Below are 18,830 nucleotides of genomic sequence, written 5' to 3'. Positions count from 1 at the left end.
TGCCTACAGCCATCCAAGAGCCCAAGGAGATGGGCGAAATCTGCACCACCCCTGGCTGTGTGATAGCGGGTAAGCCCCCTTCCCCACACTTCTGCAGCCCTGCCGGGGGGCGGGGGGGAGTTCCCGGGATGCTAGCGCAGAGCCCCCCACCCTCAAAGGGAGCCACTTCAAGAAGTGGCATGGGGAATGGTGGGCAGACCCTAACCCTGCCTGCAGGTGGGGTCTCTGCAATGGGTGAGGAAAGCTGGTGTGCCCCCCAGGCAGCCACCCTGCCCTGGTGGATGTCCCTGTGAGGAGAAGGATGGTAATCCGCTACAGGGTCTCCTTCCTACAGTTACAGAAAAGTCACATGAACATACGAGCATCCTCCCACGAATTTGTCATAAAATTGGAGTCCATGTGCTGCTATTTGCAGACTAAAAGAATGAAGGACCAACAGTGAAAACTAAGAAATGAGATTTTTTTTCTGCCCACATTGGGGGTGCGGACAGGCGTGGATGGGCACTCCATGCTGGTGCTTCCTGCCAGGCCGCAGCCAAGTGGGACAGAAGCAAAGGAGGGTCCCGGCTTGGAAGGTGGGGGGGCATCCACCGTGGCTGAGAGTCCTCAGTGGGAACCCTAGACCCCACTGACCCTGCACACTTGGGGTGCTAGGGGCAAAGCCATCCTCTCTAACTGCAGACAAACCCTGAGTGGAGGATAAGAACCGCCCTCCACCCCATAGTGAGTGGGCTCTGGGAGCAGGGCCACCAGCTGAGCACCTCCTGGGAGTCGGGCACTCCTGGTCATTGCCTCCCTCTAGACTGCTGGTGTCCCAGGTTTGCAAATGTGGAAGTGAAGGGCAGGACAGTCACAGGATTCCAGGTCATGCGGCCAATGAGTCATAGCCCTAGAACTTGCACCCTTGCCTCTGACCTCCCTGAGGCTCAGAGAGGGTGATTAACACTCCCAAGGGCACACAGCTGTGATGGAAGGAACATCTAATAGTCCATCAACTGCCCATAACCGGCTGCCCCCCTCCCTCTCCACCCGTCCCCACGAGCAGCCTCCAGGATCCTCCAGAACATGGACCCGTCCAGGGAGCCCTGTGAAGACTTCTACCAGTACGCATGCGGAGGCTGGCTGCGGCGCCACGTGATCCCCGAGACCAACTCCCGATACAGTGTCTTTGACATCCTCCGAGACGAGCTGGAGGTCATCCTCAAAGGTGAGAGCAGCTGCGACCTTGGGGGTGGAGCTGGGATGAGGCCAAGTACCTGCCTGGCTCAGGGGTGGCCGTGAGGTCAGTAGGGCCAGTGGGGCTGGGCTGCTGGGCCCGCCCTGGTCCAGTGGGCACAGTGCCCAGCCGGGGCAGAGGGACCACCTTTCGCTGAATGTTGGGGGGCGGTGCTGGGTGCTTTGACCTGGCTCTCCCAGCAGCTGCCTCGGGCCTCCATCCAGCTTCCCCTCTGCCCGCAGGGGTGCTAGAGAATGCCACCACCCAGGACAGGCCGGCTGTGCAGAAGGCCAAGATGCTATACCGCTCCTGCATGAACCAGAGTGAGTGGAGGGATGTGGGGGTGGGGAGGGCAGCTCCAGGACCCACAGCCCCTGCAGCACAGCACGAAGCAGTGGATGCCACTCAGGAATCAGGCCAGAGCGGCTGTGCTCCCACCTGACCACTGGGTGCAGCCTCCCCTGAGGACCCAGACTTACTGCTGGCTCCCTGTCATCCTATTGACACACTGACCCCAGACGCGGGCCACAGTATCCAAGCAGGAGGAAAACAGTGAGGATCCCACCTCGCAGCCCCTGTCTCCCTCCTCCCCCCCTTCACCTTATTTTCGACTGAAGTTCCAAAACTCCCTGCTGAAGTGTGGAAGCATCGCTGCCCTGGAGGAGCTGTTCCCTTTCTGTCCAGAGGGCTCGGTCAGCCCCATGCCAGAGCTCCTCTACCCCATCCCCTGCCCACAACACCTACTGGGCACCCCAGGGAGCACTCCCAGGCCACAGGGCCCCCCAGGCTGGCCTGCTGGCCCCCTCCCACACTCTGTGACCTGCCAGCCCATCTGCTTCCACCCACCCCAGACCCTGTCACAGCTGCACTGTCTGATGGGGTCGGCTTGCAGTGTCCCTGCGGGTCCGTGGGAAGGTGGATGCCACCCCCACTGGGCATCTGGGTGAGTGACCCCTCCTTTCCTCTCAGGCGTGATAGAGAAACGAGACTCACAGCCCCTGCTAAACATCCTGGACGTGATGGGAGGCTGGCCAGTGACCATGGATAAGTGGAACCAGAGCGTAGGTAAGGCCAGGGCCTGGTGGCTGCCTCACCTTGCAGACAGGTGGACACCCTCGAGGTTCCTTGTAGCCAAGCCCTTGGAGGCTCATGCTGGCAAGCGTGTACCAGCTGCGAGTGGGCTCCCGTGGCTGGATGCCCCACTGCTACAGAGGGTGACCCTTCCAGACCCCCCAGGTGGGGGAGAGGCTGCCAGGTGCCCCAGGTGGACTGTTCCCAGGGACCCCCAAGCATGCTTGCCACCATGAGCCAGGCGGGGGCTCCGATGTCCCTCGCATTCTGGGTTCTGGAGACTGGGATGGACTCTCAGACGAGGGCCTGGTTGCTCTCCAGCCCGAGGCACTGACTCCCCAGGCCCCAAGTGGGAGCTGGAGCAGCAGCTGGCCTTGATGAACACACAGTTCAACAGGCGTGTCCTCATTGACCTCTTCATCTGGAACGATGACCAGAATTCTAGCCGGCATATCATCTACGTACGAGGGGCACCGGGGTCCAAGTTAGGCTGGGTCCCTCGTGCCCTGCTGGGGGTGCTCGCAGGGCAGTGGAGGGCTGGCCAGGGCTGGGGTTGGGGAGTTGGGGGAGCTCTAGGGGTGTTCCCAGGGCCTTGCTCCTGTGACCTGCTCACGGACACCTGCCACCCAACGAACCGGGTCAGGTCAGGGGAGCTAGCCTGTGGGCCAAGCCACTTCCTCAGGACCGTCTGGCTGGGCCTTTGGCACCAGGGCACGAAGACTGGCCTCAGAAAGCTGCCACTGGCCACGGCTAGGCCACATCTTTCTGGGAGGGCAAGGGTGCCATGAGGCTGTGCAGGTAGCCCAGCACCCCCTCAGGTGAGCCCTCACAGCCCTCCGCCTGTCACAGAGCAGGGCTGGGTGGGGGAGCCAGGGCCTGCACGCAGTGGTGCATCCCCCTTCCCAGAAGATCCCGTGTTACCACTGGGCACAGTTTACGGGGAATGGAGAGAGCTGCTGTCCTCCTCAGCCAGGCTGTGGGGCCTCGGCTCCTTGCCCGGGGTTCACACCCTCTGTGTCTCCAGATAGACCAGCCCACCTTGGGCATGCCATCCAGAGAGTACTATTTCAACGAGGGCAGCAACCGGAAGGTGAGTCAGGCTGGCCCCCGGCCCCAATGCTTTCCTGCCTGCCCCTCAGCCCTGCCTTTCTCACTTGTCACTTGTGGGCCCCGCCACCCCCCTGTGATCCTTTCCCCTGGCGACCCCTTGACCCTTGTGGCCCACAGCTATCCTCTAAGAGCATGGACAGGGGGCTCCGAGGCTGCTGACAAGCTTAGTGTGGCCTTTGACATGACGAAAGGGACTGTCCCCAGATACCCCGCGCCACATGTGGGGTCAGACTCAGCTCTGCCTGTAGTCCTGAGGGCCATACCCTGCAGTGCAGGGCTGCCATGTAGGGCCTGCTAAGATCCAAGCACAGACCACCTGAGCCCAGAGATTGCTCCCTTAACCATCCTGCTCCTGCACCAAGGGAGGAGAGAGACAAGGAGCCAAGCAGGGGCAAGCCAAGGAGGAGGAAGAGCTGTGGAGCAGTCTATGACAGGTGGAAGCTGTGAAATGACCCACTGTGAGGAAGCAGTGCAGTGGGCCTCCTGGTGGAGGCAGGCTATGAGCTAGGCTGTGAAGAATGGGTCCAGACAGGAGAAAAGCCAGTGTGGCTGATGGAAGGAGTCCCAGGGTGGGGTAGTGGAACTGAGAAAACCAAACCAGGCAGTGGCAGGGATGCAGCATCTGGGCAGTCTCATGCCGGGTAGCAATGGACCAGACCAGGCAACTACAGGCCAGCCCAGCCCCAGGTGTCTGCCCACCTGATGCTGGAGGAGGTGGCCCCTGTGGCTCCTGCCTGCCATGAGGGAGCCCCTCCCAGGATGGGGCATGGGGAAAGCAAGTCTAGGGGGGGTGTACATCGTTGAGACCCACTTCCTGAGCCTCAGGCTGAGGCAAGCTTGACCGGGGCAGCGCACTCGACAGCCCCAGACTATGTGTGCCCAGTGCTTTATCCAAGACCACACAGACAGCAGATTAGGCCTCTGGTCCTGCAGGAGCCCAGGTGCACGGGGTGAAGTGCCTGGAAGCAATGGAGCGGGGAGTGCAGCTCTGAGCTGTTGGGCATGGCTTCACCTATAGCCAAACACACAGGGAAGGTTGGAGGAAGCAAGCCTGCTCTGCCCAGAGCTCTGGCTCCCATGCAGGCTTGTCCAGGAGTGTGAGTGGCAGCTGAGGCCCCAGTCTTGGAGGGTACAGACAGTCTGGAGGGCCGCATCCCGGGGCTCCCTGGGCCCTGCCATCACCTGCTAGCTGAGACTGGCCCCGTGAGCATCCTGGTGGGCTCCTTCATGTCATACCCCCACCCCCACCCCACAGAAAGCTCCATGGGGCCAAGGTGGCCGAGGCTGCCAGACTCTGTTCTGCCTCCTTTGGTGCAGGTGCGGGAAGCCTACCTGCAGTTCATGATGTCGGTGGCCATGATGCTGCGGGCAGACATGAACCTCCCAGAGAACAGCTACCTGGTGCGGGAGGACATGGTGCAGGTGCTGGAGCTGGAGACGCAGCTGGCAAACGTGAGGCCATGGCCCAAGTGTGGGGGCAGGGACCCTGGGCCCTGGCTGCCCCTTACCCAGTATGACCACCTGCCCCCTCCCCTGTGCAGGCCACGGCCCCCCAGGAGGAGAGGCACGATGTCACTGCCCTATATCATAGGATGGGCCTGAAGGAACTCCAGAGCAAGTTTAGCCTGAAGGTAAGTCCTCACCCCCCAACATGGCCCTGCCTCTGTCAAGCCTCAGGCTCTGCCCTACCCTGAAGCAGCCACCACCCTGACTTCTCCCACCACAAGACATAACATCAGAACCAGACAGTTCGCTCACTTGCACAAGGCTTCTCTTGTTCTATGTTTTGTAGGTGAGATTACATCTCACCGTCATTATACCCCATCTCGCTGGGCATCGTGCAAGCTTTCACTCCTGACTGCTGTGTATACACTCTGAGAACATGCAACAGTTATGCCCCTGCCGTACTCTTGTTAGGCCTCTGGGTCAGATCCAGACTCCACGTCTGGAATCTTCTGAATAATGTGGCTATGCTCATTCTTGTGCATGTCTTTTGAGGTGCACTGCTGTTGGGTATCCACCTAGGAATGAGATGGCCAGGTCACAGAACACACATACATTCAACTTTAACAGATAACACCAAACCTTTTCCTCTGAATCATTGTAGAGTTGCTGTCCCCAACAGCAATGTATGAAACGTCCCTTTAAGATGCTTTATATATCTTCCACTAGATTTATTCTTAGCCGTTTGGTTTTTCTTATACTGTTATGAAGGGCCTCATTTCATAGTGTATCTTCATATTCTTTGTTGCTAGCATAGATTCTGACCTCATATACAGCTATTTTACTCAGTGCACATATTAGTTCTGATAGGTTATCTATAGGTCCTTTCAGATTTTATGCACATGAAATCATGTCCTTTGTGAGCAATGGGTTTTATTTCTTCCCTTTCCAACCCTTACTGATTTTATTTCACTTACTTGTCCTACTGAACTGGCAGGGACACTCAACACAGTGCTAACATCAGAATAGTAGACAACTTGTTTCTATAAGCCTGCAACATTTCACCGTCTTTATGTTTTCTGTGGACATGTTTGTTTCTGTTGTTGCTGTTGTATGCAAATTCCCTTCATCAGATTATTGAATTTACCTTCTATTTTCTAGTTTGCTAAGCGTTTTTATCATGAACAGATGGCAAAATTTATTTAATGTCTTTCTTTCTGCATCCATTAAAATTAGGATGTGATTTTCCTGCTTTATCCAGTTATCATGGTGAATTATAGGACTCAATTTTCAAATGTTACATCAAACTTGAATTCCTTGAATAAATCTAAGTTGGCTGTGATGTACCTTCTTCCTTGTGACATCCTTATTTGGGTATTAAAGTTATTCTTGCCTCATAAATCCAATTGAGAAGAGTACTCTCTTTTCTCTGGGAAATTTGAGTAGGTTGGCAGTATGTCTTCCTTAAATGTCAGCATCCACTGGAATAACCAGATGGGTCTGGAAATTTCTACGTGGGAATAATTCAAATTAAAGATAATTTTATTATCTTTATTATCTATAAGACTGTATTTGCTCTTCTTTGGTCATTCTTCTAAGTTGCATTTTTTTTTTCAAGAATTTTTCCACCACACTGAAGTCTTTAAATACATTGGCATAATATTTGCCATCTGTAGGCTAATGTCACTCACCCTTTCCCTGATTCTGATCATCTGTGTCTTCTCTCTTACTCTCTGGATATTCTTTAGTGGGAGCTGGGTTTCTTAGATACCTAGGAGCTATGTCTACCTCTCTGTCTCTCCCTCTTTCTCCCCACACCCTCCTTCCCAGGGGTTTAACTGGACCCTCTTCATACAATCTGTGCTGTCCTCTGTCAAAATCAAACTGTTGCCAGATGAAGAAGTGGTGGTCTATGGCATCCCCTACCTTCAGAACCTTGAAGAAATCATCGATGTCTACTCAGCCAGGTGAGGCCCAGGGAGGGTCCCCAGAGGCTTCAGCATCCCTGCCACCCCCATCCCCACCCCTGCAGCTTCTCCTCACTGGAAAAGACCCCAGGGAGCATTTACTCTGTGATGAAGGGCATGAGCAGGTAAACGTTAGTGGCCAACAGAGCCTTAGTGAGATATGTGAACCCTCCTTGAGGTGTCCAGCATCCAGGAACAGAGAGGCTGTATCTGGGGGTTGTCCTAGAGGCTTTCTCCACCACCTTGCTTGCAGTGAGCTCCCTGCTTGGCATAGAACCTGTCAACCAAGGACCCATAAGCCAAATCACCTCTCTGGGTACATACCACTCACCTGTTCTATACCCCAACCTCTGCCTCCTGCCCACAGGACCATGCAGAACTACCTGGTCTGGCGCCTGGTGCTGGACCGCATTAGTAGCCTGAGCCAGCGATTCAAGGATGCACGGGCAAACTACCGCAAGGTGAGTGAGACCGCACAGAGGCTGCTCCTGTCCTGCCCTGTCATTTGTTTGCCTAGGACTTTGGCACTGAGCACTTACTATGAGCCAAAGACCAAGGTTCACACTGGGGTCAGAGCCATGAAAGAGACTAACAAGGTACCTGCCCTCTTGGGGCAGTTGACAAACTGGAGATCTGCTCTTTGAAAAGCAACAAGTATGACATAAGAGGAAGGGACAGGACATGGAGAGCCTCTCTCTGCGACGGTGACATTGGAGACCTTGAATCAACAATGGCCAAGACACAAAGAGGCTGAGGGCAGATTCCCAAGGCAAGGCCACCCCAGAGCCACATAAGGGGAGGAAAGAGCTGATTTCAGGGAGAGAGATGGGGGCCAGGAATCACGGGACTTAGCAGAGCACAGATTCCACGTGCCGTGAAAGCCACTGGGGTGTTAAGAGCAGGAGCCACAGTCTGGTGTCCTGCTTGTGTGGTCACTCTGGTTGCTCTGGGGGTAGGGTGCAATCAGGGCAGAGGCAGGGGACCCCCTGGGAAGCCATGTGATCTGGAGGGTGGTTCTGGGACAATGATCAGTGGGACGTGGAATCAGAGTGGAGACAAGTGCCATCATCCAGATGGGGTGACCGGTTGGACCAGGGCATTGGCAGCAGAATGAGATGCCTACAGCAGAGAGTTGAGGGACAAATATAGGGGATGAGGGGTGAGGGAGTCAGGGAGACTTTGTGCTTCTTCACTAGAGAAATGGAACAGGCAGGAGTCCTCCACCACATCAGGAAAATGTGGCAGAGCAGCTTGGGGCCAGTCAGGACCCTCGCTTTGCGATATTGGGTTGGAGACACTACTAACCAAGCATCTCCACCTTGGTGATGGGAAAATTGGGGCCCAGAGAACTGGTGGCTGCAGCTAAGCTGGACATGGCCCCCAGGGCCTCCAGAGTCAACTCCAGCCTGTGCTATGGGATGGGGCTGGAGTCCTGAAGGTCAGAATCCGGCTGGACAGTCATGCCAGGGTGGCAAGAACAGGAGGCAAGGAGGCACTTGTCACTGAAAAGGGCCCTACCACTGCCCTGGGGTAAAGGCCCAACCCGGAGCCTGTGTTGGGAGCCCTCCCCACAACCATCCCACCTGTACTCTCAGTCTTGCCCACACCCATGGCTGGCATTCAGAGGGCAGTCTGAGGTAATCTGTGCACCACCACCACCACCCCCACTGGCTCCTGGGCGCCCTGAGGCTGAGGACAGGGAAGCAGATGTTGGGAAATGCAGCAATGAGTGAATGAATGAATGGCTGACCGGCCGCCACAGGCGCTGTACGGCACAACCGTGGAAGAGGTGCGCTGGCGAGAGTGTGTTAGCTACGTCAACAGCAACATGGAGAGCGCTGTGGGCTCCCTCTACGTCAGGGAGGCCTTCCCTGGAGACAGCAAGGACGCGGTGGGTGCTCGGCACTGGGACTGCTCCGCACCCCTGCCCATGGTCCATTGCCCAGGGCCAGGTGCATCCTCCCCGCAGGGACGCTGGCCTACAGTGGCGGGACCCGGGGGGCGGGGGTGGTTACTGCATGCATCCCCACACCCCACATGGTGACTCCCAGCTCCCCATGTAGGAACCCCCAGGGCCCCCCAGCAGCATGTGTGTGCTCAGCGGTTCTGGGGAGCACACATTTGCCCTGTGCCCCATCACATGGGGAGGCCAGAGGCCCCCCTCCAACCCTACAGGCCTGTCTGGGAAAAGGGACAGGTCACATAGGCTATGAGTCTAGGGGTGGTCAGGATCTAGGCCCACCCAGGAGGAAGCCCAGCAGGCAGGACCCCTGTATCAGTGGGGATCATTCCTCATCCCCAACCCCAACACCACAGCAGGGACGGGGCTTTGGACCAGACCCCTGCAGCGACCCCGGAGCTGGTCATGCAGGACAAGGGCCATGCACTCCCCCCAGGTCAGAGAGCTCATCGACAAGGTACGGGCGGTATTCGTGGAGACCCTGGATGAGCTGGGCTGGATGGACGAGGAGTCCAAGAAGAAGGCCCAGGAGAAGGTGGGCGGGTGGCCGGAGCCCTGAAGTCAGGGCTTCCTGCTGGGAGAAGGCAGCCCCAGCATGGGGGCACAGAGATAAAGACGCCAAGGCTGGGTGTAGCTTGCTCAGAAAGGGGCTGTGGGCAGAAGCGGGACCAGAAGCCAAGTCTGGGAGACCCCCTAGCACCCCTGGGAAGGGGTGGGGGGTGGCCATAGCCTCAGAGCAATAGCCCCTCTGGGCCAGCATGACAAATGGAAGCTGAGCCGCTCTGCCCAGCCCTTGCCCCATCAGACCCCTGGCTGGCTGTCAGGCGCACGTTCGGCCTCGGGCTGAGCTGGTCCACATCTGTCCCCCTCACCCCAACCTGCAAGGAGGGGCCAAGTCCCTGAGCGCCTTACCCACATGGCAGTGAAGTGAGGGGCAGAGCCAGGACTCCCGTGGTGGGGCAGGCACAGACTGGCCCCCATGTCCTCCCTAGGCCATGAACATCCGCGAGCAGATTGGGTACCCAGACTACATTCTGGAGGAAAGAAACAAGCACCTGGACGAGGAGTACTCCAATGTGCGCCCCATCCCCAGCCAGGGGCCCTCAAAAGCCTCACCTATTCCCTTACCCCAGCCCGCCCTGCCCCTGAGCCAGCCCTGGGAACCATCAGGCTGCAATTCTGGGGCACGTGGCACTGTCACTGATACGGCCACCTTGCAGCAGAGGGCGGCGGCTCCTGAGTTGCCTGTTACCGAGGGGAAGCTACCGTTGGGAGGGAGGGAGTTACAAAAGTGCCCAGAGCCAGCATTGACACCCCCACCCCCCATCTTCACCCAGAGCCCCTGGCCTTGTGCAAGACAGCCTGGTCAGTCCCAAGGCCAGTCCCTAGCCACTCTTACCTGCCCTGCCTGCACCCCCGGCAGTGACCACCCCTCTCTCATAGCTGAACTTCTCGGAGGACCAGTACTTTGAAAACGGTCTCCAGAACCTCAAGGCTGGCGCCCAGCGGAGCCTCAAGAAGCTGCGGGAGAAAGTAGACCAGAACCTGTGAGTGGGGACGGCAGGTGGGAGCCAGTGGGCTGGGCACCGGGCCGGACCCAGAGCCCCGCCGTGCCTTCCACTTTCGGGCTCAGGGTCAGGGGACTGCCCAGACCTTGCCCCGGCCGTGGGCAGCACAGGTCTCATGGCATGGCCACTGGGACAGGGGCCCCAAGCAGGGGAGCCGCATTCAGCCAGCAGGGGGCCAGGACGGAGGACTCCCAGGCACGGGCTTGGGTGACCTGCCCGTTCATCACAGCTGGATCATTGGGGCGGCCGTGGTTAATGCATTCTACTCCCCGAACCGAAACCAAATAGGTACGTTCACCCTCTCTGTGACTGACCCCAGCCCCCAGCGGCCCCCACCCCTTCCTCCTGGGGGCCTCTACCGTCACCCCACCTGTGGGGCCAGTCCTCTGCTCTGGGAGCTGTGGGGCCACAGACCCCTGTCCCAGAGGCAGCAGAGGATGGTGGGAAGAGCTTGGATCTGCTGGGCCTGGCCCTGTGCATCTCAGCTGGAAGGGGGTGGGGGAGGTGGGGGGGAGTCAGAGCCCTGCCATGTCCCCTGAACAGTGTTCCCCGCTGGGATCCTACAGCCTCCTTTCTTCAGCAAACATCAGCCTCAGGCCTTGAACTTGAGGGGGGGTTGGTCAGAGCCCTGCCTCCCTGGACACTCACTCACAGCCCATCCCCACCATGTCCCATGTCCCCCGAGCAGTGTTCCCTGCTGGGATCCTACAGCCTCCATTCTTCAGCAAACATCAGCCTCAGGCCTTGAACTTCGGGGGCATTGGGATGGTGATTGGGCATGAGATCACCCACGGCTTTGACGACAACGGTAGGGAAGCCCTGTGAAGAGTCAGCATGAGGCCGGCAGGTCACATGCCCACACTCCCCTCTCCACTGAGTGCTGGTCCTAACAGGGGACAGAGGGACAGGGGCTATGGGGCTGTCCATCCAACCCCTTCATGATGCAGGTAGGGATATGGAGGCCCAGGCATGGGAAGGATTTGCCAGGTGCCCAGGGAACCTCTGGTGGCAGAGCAGCTCTGAAGGGCTGGCGTGGCCCTAGACAGGCCTCTTGCTCTAGGTAGAGCCATGGAAGAGAGGATGCAAGGGCTCGAGTGCGCCATTTGCTGGCCACTCTCCTTCCTGAGCCTGTGACATGGACACAGTGACACTATATCCCGTGTACCTCTGAAGCTCCAGGACCTGGCCTGGAGCCTGACCTGGTGTCATTCTGGGGCAGCCAGCACATCTCCTCCAGTCCAGAGATGTGCTGACCTGACATTCCCACCTCCACCTATGGGGTGGGGACCCCTGCCCGGTCCTAGTGGCCTATGACCATACCCAGGGCTCCAGCTGCAACCCAGGGAGGCTGCTTTCCTACAGGGCTTGACCACTGGGACCTTCTGAGGGCAGCCTCGTGTGCCCCCCTTACCTGGGGTTCAGAGGGTCTGGACATCACCCCAAGGGTCATTACACCACCGCACCTTGGGGGTTCTGAGCCTGGAAACCCTGGACCCTCCCCTTGGGGGTGCTGCTAGACCACCCAAGCCCCCCTCCCAGCAGCCCTCCGACATCGTGCCAGCCCATCAAGCGGCGACACCCTTCAGGGCCCACACTCCCTGCTCCCATGAGAGCTCTAGATACTGGCTTCTGGGGGGACCGCGGGAGGCTGGCTGTGGCAGACGGGAGGCCGAGTGGGCAGCCCACCTGTGCCTGCCCAGGCCGTAACTTTGACAAGAATGGGAACATGCTGGATTGGTGGAGCAATTTCTCAGCCCAGCACTTCCGGGAGCAGTCGGAGTGCATGGTCCACCAGTACGGGAACTACTCCTGGGACCTGGCGGACAACCAAAACGTGAGTGCCCCTGCCGCCTCCGGGGACCGCTCCCCCAGCCCTGGCCTTCCCCCACTCCTGGATGTGGTCGGGGTGGGGAGCCCGGGGCTGCCCAGCCATCCCGGGTCCTGTTTGCAGGTGAACGGGTTCAGCACACTCGGGGAAAACATCGCCGACAACGGAGGGGTGCGGCAGGCATACAAGGTGGGTCCAGGCAGGGGCCCCCAGGACAGGCACTGCAGCGAGGCATACCCTGGAACCCTTCTCCGTGTGTCCCAGGGGCAGCAGGGCCCTGGGGGAGCCGGTGTGGCTGCAGGTGGGTGCACACTGCCATCCTGCCCACACTTAATCCTGACCTTAGCTGAGCCTCCCACCTCTGGGGGAGTCACTGTCCATCTCCAAGGGAGACAGTGACATTCGCAATGTACCCACTGGCCTCAGCGGTGCCCCGACACCCGTAGCCTCAGGCCCTGGCTCAGGAGCTCCTTGCAGGCGGGCACTGTGTAACAGTCTGTCTGAGCAGGGAGCCCCAACCCAGCCCAGCCAGCGGGGCACTGAGATGACCACTGGGCGATTCAGGTAGGGGGGGCCAGCCCTGCAATGCTCAAAGGGCCTGAGGCCACAGAGGCAGGACCTCTACCAGGAGTAGGCCGGGAGTCAGACTTCCACTCTCCCGGTCCTGAGGACCCTGGAGTCCCCGTGGGCTGGCGTGGCCCTGGGAGCAAGGCCAGGCCTGTGCCCAGCACCTGTTTGGCACCTGCAGGCTTACCTCAAGTGGATGGCAGAAGGCGGCAAGGACCAGCAGCTGCCAGGGCTGGGACTGACCTACAACCAGCTGTTCTTTATCAACTATGCCCAGGTAGGAGCCAGAGGCCCCACCCCACCTGCCTCTACTCACATCCCTGGAGCCTCCAGTGTGCAAACCAGAACTTACTGGCCTGGAAAGCTTCCTAGAGAGAAAGGATGGCAGGGGGTGGAAACGGAGTCAGGGGAGGGTTCAGCTGGAGCTGGAGCCTGCCTCCCGTGCCCGAGAAGGGGCAGCCTGGGACAGACCTGACTCCCTTGTGCCTAGAAAGAAATGAGACCACACGCCCGTCCCTGCCACCCCAGGGCCACCCCACCCCTACCTGGGTCCCCTCAGGGCCCCCCTTATTCCTCTGTCCCATTCCCCAGGCCCGCCCCCCAGTCCTGCAGCCATGCCCCTCGTGTGCCCACAGGTGTGGTGTGGGTCCTACCGGCCTGAGTTTGCCATACAGTCCATCAAGACCGACGTCCATAGCCCCCTGAAGTACAGGCAAGTGGCCCCTGCCTCCCCATGGGCAAGCCCCTACCCCACCCCATGCCCAGCAAGCTGACTCAGGGTCCCGGTCGCCCGCAGGGTGCTGGGCTCGCTGCAGAACCTGGCAGCCTTCTCGGAGGCCTTCCACTGTGCCCAGGGCAGCCCGATGCACCCGCACCAGCGATGCCGCGTCTGGTAGCCACGGGCAAGCCACTCTGCCATGGTCCACGCGCACCGGCCACAGGAGGCCAGGCATCCCTTCTGCGTGCAGCTGGAGCAGCGGGCCAGGCCAGCACGCATCCCACCCCGCGCCGCCTGGAGTGCAGCCGCGGCACCCCGGTTAAGCGGGGCCACCTGGTGCCCTCGGCGCCCCAGCCCTGTAGACGTGTTTAACTGTCTGCACCCACTCTCCAAAGTGTCCTTGTCAGCTGTCCACAAGCTTCAGACTTGAGCTAAGTAAACGCTTCAAAGAAGTCAGTGGCCTTGTCTGTTTAGGAGGGGCCCCAGAGGCAGGGGGTGGCCGTGCCCAGGGCAGTCAGCGCTGGCTCTGCCCACTGGCTGCTGGTGGCCTCGGGCAAAACAGCAGCCAGGTGGGGAAACAGCAGGGCACTCTGTAGAGGGAGGTCCACTCTTGATGCGTGACTCTCAGGGTCTCACTGCAGTGACCAGGATGCCCCCAGATACTGGTCCTCTGGGACCACCCATTCAGGTGAGAGGAGGGGCCATCTCCTCCCTGGAAGCCCAGTGGACAGGAGCACTGAGCCTGACCCTTCCATGCTGGGCTATCGCCTGGGGAGTTCCCAATCCCACCCTCAGACCCCTGACTCTCCTGTGCCACAGGCCTGAGGTCACCAGGGAGGCGGCAGGCACATTTCCAGCACTCCCCTACCCCCTCCCAGGGCAGCCTTCAGACCCCTAACTGCCCAGCTGGTCAGGGGGAAAACAACAGTAACAGAGACGGGGTGGCCGAAGACACAGAACTCAGAGCCAATGAAGAAACATAGTTTAATGCTCAGTGCCACCCCGGGACTCAGCAGACCTTCATGCTCCAGTCCAGAGATTCCGGAGAGATTCTTCACAGCCAACTCCCAGCAGGCCTGGGGCAGCAGATGCCTTCCAGATCCTCAGACACCTCAGGGGGCTCACCTTGTGCACACCTGTCCATCACACTGTGCAGAGGCCCCATCAGGCCGGCCACACTCAAGGGCAGCTGCTCCCACCCACCAGAGGCCTGGGTCCCAAATGCTGGACACTACCCTCCATTCAGTCACAGGAGGGCAGCACCATGAACACACCAATGCTGGCTCTGGTCACCTGGTCATGCTGGCCCTCCCAAGGCTGAGAGGACAGGGGGCCCTTCTGCCCTCTGAGGAGGGCCCTGCTGTGCCAACCCAACTAGCCACCCTGCTCCGGTTCCCCACGGCTCCCAGCCCATTGTCTCTCTATACACTGGGGTGACAGTGACATCCTGGGCTGCCATGAACACAAAAATCACCTAACGCCTGCAAGGTCCAGCCTGACACCTGTCCATCCCCAGCGCTCAGCCCAGGGAGGTGGGGTGTGCCCAGTGGGCAGTTCTTAGCAGGCAGTGTCCTCCCCAGGCCCAAGCTCACCTGGGGTGACTCACTGGCACAGCCTTCCGCTGAGATGCCCAGGGCCTGCAAGATGCTCTCCCGGGGGACATAGTCACCTGGCGAGTTCTGGACGAAGTGTAGCAACACTTTGTCACCACCTACAGCAGCGGGGAGGTGGTCAGGGTACCCCTGCATGCTGGGAGGAGGGGGACAGCCCTGGTGGTCTATGACTCTACCTGACTACTCAGACCAGTGACCCCACCCAGCTAAGTCAATACCAAGAACTGGGCCACCCCACAGAGAAGACTTGAAAGACCAACAAATCACATGAGGAGGAGAGGATCAGGGCACACCACCAAGTTCAGCAAGACCTCCCCACCTGCGGATGTGACCTTGGCACCCCAAGCAACCAGGCTCTGGCCCCTGATGTCCCTTCCCCAGCCCACCTTTGGTAACCACCAGTAGCCCCCCACTCTGCAGCAGGTCTCCAGACAGGTTCCCGTGGATGCCAACAGCTTTGGCCTAGAGGGAAGAAGGCAGGTCCAGGTCAACCCTAGAGGGAAGCCCCCCGCCCCAACCCCTGCCCCAGGTCTCACCCAGCTTTAGCCATCACCCACCTTGAGGGCCACATCGCGCACAGGCTTTCCCAGGGCAGCCGGCAAGATGCTCAAGCTGTTGTACCTGCGAAGACACAGCTGTCTTGGCCAGGCTCTGGCTTTTCTGTGAAGACATAGCCCCTTTGCCTGCTCCCAGCCTCCACAGGATGTGCAGAGCAGTCCACACAAGCAGGCTTTGCCTCCTCTCAGCAGGGACTCAGAGGCCACCAGGCAACCAAGCCAGCAACCAGCCCAGCCAGGGAATTCTTCTCCCCAGCAGAGGACTGGGGAATGTGCACTGGACCCCTGCCAGCAGGTTGAGCTTGCACTCAGCCCAGGACCTGACTTCTCTAAATGGAAAGGGAAAGAAACTGTCCATGGCCCAATGAGGAGGCTTATTGTTCTAAAGCTTGTCCTCAGCTCAGTCTCCAAAATAAACTGCCTTTCCTGTGGCCCAGCTGCCCTGCCTGGGGCCAGGAGCCCACGCTGGCTGTGGGGAGAGGGCTGCAGGGCTGGCTGTGCAGAGGGCAGGAGGTGACCAGATGCAGAAGTGCAAGGCAAAGGGAGGGGGATGCAGAGGCAGGAGGCGGGGCCTCAGTGGGGGTGGGGGTGGGGATGGGGGGGCACAGTTCCTCCTGCCCCACTGAGGGAGCCCGCAGTGCTGGCTGAGCAAGTTCTCCTGGCCTCTCCCCTGTCCCTCAGCACCCCCCACCCCGAGGTTGCTGTAGAGCTGGTCACCCAGCCCAGGTTGACCTGGAGCCCCTTCCCTGTCCTGACCTTAGCACCAGTACCCTGAGGTCACTACCTAATCCCGTTGCCAGGGGACACTGAGGGGGACAGCCTCAGTGCCAGGGAAGGATGCAGGCAGGGATGAAGTCCTGGGGCTGAAGTGGGGACTGCCCCCAGACCTGTGGGCCAAAGCCTCCCAGGGCTCAGAAGCGAGGTCCACCCCTGACCACTGTCCCCCAGGACGACCAGCTCAGCCTCCCAGGTAGGGAGGGGGCAGGTGGGACCCAGGGCCTTGGGAGCCCACGCGAGGCCCCCGCGAGCCCCAGGGATGCCCCCACCCTGCACGGGCACCACGGTGTGCCCCACTTGGCATCAGCCACACAAAGGACTGCTGGCCCTTTCTCATTCCACATGGTCACTGGAAACCATTTTACAGAGAAATCACTGAACGGGGGAGTCCAGCGGTGGTTGTGCGGCCACGTTGCCATAATGGACACTCCCGGGCCTGAGATGTGCCTCAGGCCCCACCGGCTCATTCATCCAGCAGCACTTCTGGGGGGCAGCTCTGTGTCACCTGCAGGTCCTGCCGGGACCCTCCAGGGGACCTTCCCTCTGCTGTGTGGCCTGGGGGCCCGCCAGGCCGGGGGGCTGCTCCCCTCCCATCTCTGTGCCTCACCCTCAGGCCACGGACGTCCCCAGAGTACTTTCTGGGAGCTGGAGCCAGCCAGGGAAGGAAGGGGTGACACCTCGTGTCCACATGGGAACAGGCTGTAACCGTCCTGTCTACGGGGTGCTTGCTGTGGGCAGGCCAAGCCTCAGGGCTCCAGGGGCGGGGAAGAGAGAGGTTAGGTGGCCCGTCCAGGGCCACTGGGGACACGGCTACTCTGTGGCTGCGCTGTGCTCAAAACCCCCAGCCTGGCTCCAGTTTGGGCTCCAGAGGCCTGGGCCCCACAGAAGATTTGGGGTGTGTGGACTGGACCCCAGGCTGGGTGAGCCAGGGATTTGGCTCAGCTGGCACCTTACTCAGGCCAGGCAGCAAGCCGATGTACCATACAGGCTCCAAATGGGGCGCTATGGCCCCTGACTGGGGCACTAGGCTCCGGGCCCCTCCACAGCCTGCTGGGGGTAGGTCTTGGGCGAGAAGCCTAACCCACAGTCGTAACAGCACCTGGGAGAGAGCCCTGCAGAGGGGTGGCTGGGCAGTGGATGCGGGCAGAGCCTGTGCCCAGGAAGAGGCAGCAGGGACAGGAGGAAGAAGCAGCAGACGCCCCCATGCTCACCGCTTGAAGCCCAGCTCCCTGTAGAACTGCTTGCTCTCATCCAGGTAAAGCTCTAGGAAGCAAAGGCCATGAGTGTGTCCTCAGGCCCATCCTCCCCTGGCCCCCCCTCCTGCATCCAGCCCCGTCTCCCCTTGTTTGCCACCCCACAGGACAAGGAGGAGAGAACAGAGTGTGCCCACTGTTCGGGGGGATGGAGGCCCAGAGGTAACAGGGAAAGGGAGCAGTGGGACTCCCCTGGACTCTGCCACTGGGCCCAGGGGTCTGTGAGGGCCTCTTCTGGGTACCGGGGAGAGGGGCTAGCACAGTGGGAGTGTGGGGGCAAGTTGCAACCTTGTCCCAGCTACTCCTCCATGCCCCTGGGCAAGACCTGTGGTGCTGATCGGAGGCCAGCATCACCCCTGAGTCCTGCCACCTGCACATGGGAGCTACATCCTGGCTGGGAGAATGCACTGAGGGCAACAGGTGGAGACCCCAGGAGAGATGACTGGAGATCCAGAGAGGGAAGGGTCAGGGTGGGGCAAGGAGGGGATGGTGGATGCGCCCAGCTTGGCCCAGGGTCTCAGGGTGGCTGGCGGGTTACAGTGAGAGGAGAGGGGGGGCGCCGGGCACCTCCTGCGAAGTAGCCACCGTCCAGGAACTCCTGCACGCCCAGGACCTCGGGGCCCACGCCCACCAGGCGCACGCCGTGCTGGTCCAGGAGCCCCCTGAGGCTGCTGAGGTCCCGGGCGATCCAGCGACACACTGAGCAGCCGAAGCGCCGCAGGCCGGCCACCACGCACGCCTGTTCCAGCCACAGAGTCCGCAGCTCCACGGCCTGCACGGGGTGGGAGGGGCGCCCTGGACCACCGCCCACGCAGGTCCGCGCCCGGGGCTGTGCGGCCCCAGCGCCACCACTCTCCCGGGCACCCCCGCCACCCAGGCCGGCCGGGGATGCCAACGCCAGGGTGCACGGGCAGGTGCAGGAGCCCACCCACCGACCTGCGCTGGTCGGGCCTCACCTCGCCGGTCACCGCGTGCTTCAGGACACACGCGCCCACGCGGGCAAGGTCCACAGTGCTCATGTCCTCCTGCCTCCAGGCTCCCGCTCCCGGCTCCGGAGCTGCTGCTCGCCCGCCCCACCCCGCCCCTGCCACCCGAGGCGGGCCTCGGTGCCGACCCCGCCCCGGACCGCCCCTACCAGGGCGGCGACCCGGTCCGCGCCTCGCACCTGTTTTGCATAAGCAC

General features: G+C 60.4%; 2 protein-coding genes across 16 annotated transcripts in view; one reads left to right on the top strand and one right to left on the bottom strand.

Annotated features, from left to right (window-relative positions):
* The window catches only part of MMEL1 (membrane metalloendopeptidase like 1), a 32,546-nt gene extending 18,646 nt beyond the window's left edge, over window positions 1–13,900 (top strand). For 4 of the 14 annotated variants that reach the window (XM_038537707.1, XM_038537708.1, XM_038537718.1 and 1 more), the window contains exons 4-24: window positions 10–69; window positions 1,046–1,207; window positions 1,420–1,539; window positions 2,186–2,281; window positions 2,609–2,748; window positions 3,312–3,377; window positions 4,715–4,849; window positions 4,939–5,028; window positions 6,671–6,807; window positions 7,175–7,268; window positions 8,570–8,759; window positions 9,124–9,302; window positions 9,760–9,843; window positions 10,211–10,314; window positions 10,472–10,623; window positions 11,024–11,143; window positions 12,036–12,169; window positions 12,287–12,352; window positions 12,912–13,007; window positions 13,366–13,442; window positions 13,527–13,900. In XM_038537707.1, the coding sequence (XP_038393635.1) occupies window positions 10–69; window positions 1,046–1,207; window positions 1,420–1,539; window positions 2,186–2,281; window positions 2,609–2,748; window positions 3,312–3,377; window positions 4,715–4,849; window positions 4,939–5,028; window positions 6,671–6,807; window positions 7,175–7,268; window positions 8,570–8,759; window positions 9,124–9,302; window positions 9,760–9,843; window positions 10,211–10,314; window positions 10,472–10,623; window positions 11,024–11,143; window positions 12,036–12,169; window positions 12,287–12,352; window positions 12,912–13,007; window positions 13,366–13,442; window positions 13,527–13,626 (2,402 nt within the window). In that variant the 3' untranslated portion in view covers window positions 13,627–13,900. Of the gene's footprint in view, window positions 1–9; window positions 70–1,045; window positions 1,208–1,419; window positions 1,540–2,185; window positions 2,282–2,608; window positions 2,749–3,311; window positions 3,378–4,714; window positions 4,850–4,938; window positions 5,029–6,670; window positions 6,808–7,174; window positions 7,269–8,569; window positions 8,760–9,123; window positions 9,303–9,759; window positions 9,844–10,210; window positions 10,315–10,471; window positions 10,624–11,023; window positions 11,144–12,035; window positions 12,170–12,286; window positions 12,353–12,911; window positions 13,008–13,321; window positions 13,443–13,526 lie in introns of all 14 variants that reach the window. The other 10 variants (XM_038537709.1, XM_038537712.1, XM_038537711.1 and 7 more) reach the window with 10 other exon arrangements.
* A 515-nt stretch (window positions 13,901–14,415) lies between these two features.
* PRXL2B (peroxiredoxin like 2B) lies at window positions 14,416–18,765 on the bottom strand. Of its 2 annotated transcripts, none has more exons than XR_005359797.1 (7): window positions 18,605–18,765; window positions 18,216–18,420; window positions 17,607–17,658; window positions 15,619–15,682; window positions 15,448–15,523; window positions 15,041–15,127; window positions 14,416–14,596 (listed from the first exon to the last, which is right to left on the bottom strand). XR_005359797.1 is itself a non-coding variant. In XM_038537704.1 (7 exons), exons 1-7 carry the CDS (start codon window positions 18,665–18,667, stop codon window positions 14,570–14,572), a joined length of 606 nt encoding a protein of 201 aa, XP_038393632.1. In that variant the 5' UTR covers window positions 18,668–18,765; the 3' UTR covers window positions 14,416–14,569. The 2 variants fall into 2 exon arrangements, 1 of the variants encoding a protein (XP_038393632.1); XM_038537704.1 differs by having other exon boundaries at window positions 15,041–15,159.
* Between the last annotated feature and the right edge of the window lie 65 nt (window positions 18,766–18,830).

The sequence above is a fragment of the Canis lupus genome, chromosome 5 (genome assembly GCF_011100685.1).
Source record: "Canis lupus familiaris isolate Mischka breed German Shepherd chromosome 5, alternate assembly UU_Cfam_GSD_1.0, whole genome shotgun sequence".
In the NCBI taxonomy this organism is placed as follows: Eukaryota; Metazoa; Chordata; class Mammalia; order Carnivora; family Canidae; genus Canis; species Canis lupus.
Note: the sequence above shows the minus strand (reverse complement) of the source record. Positions and strands in the feature narration are given on the sequence as shown.

Bases quoted from the DNA above. Each gene is read 5' to 3' on its own strand.
- PRXL2B (XM_038537704.1), bottom strand. From the start codon at position 18,667: ATGAGCACTGTGGACCTTGCCCGCGTGGGCGCGTGTGTCCTGAAGCAC. The intron at 17,659-18,215 runs GTGCCCGGCGCC...TTTGCTTCCTAG, and splicing joins CGGTGGCTACTTCGCAGGAG to AGCTTTACCTGGATGAGAGC. The intron at 14,597-15,040 runs GTGAGCTTGGGC...GCCTCTGCACAG, and splicing joins GTGCCAGTGAGTCACCCCAG to TGTGATGGACAGGTGTGCAC.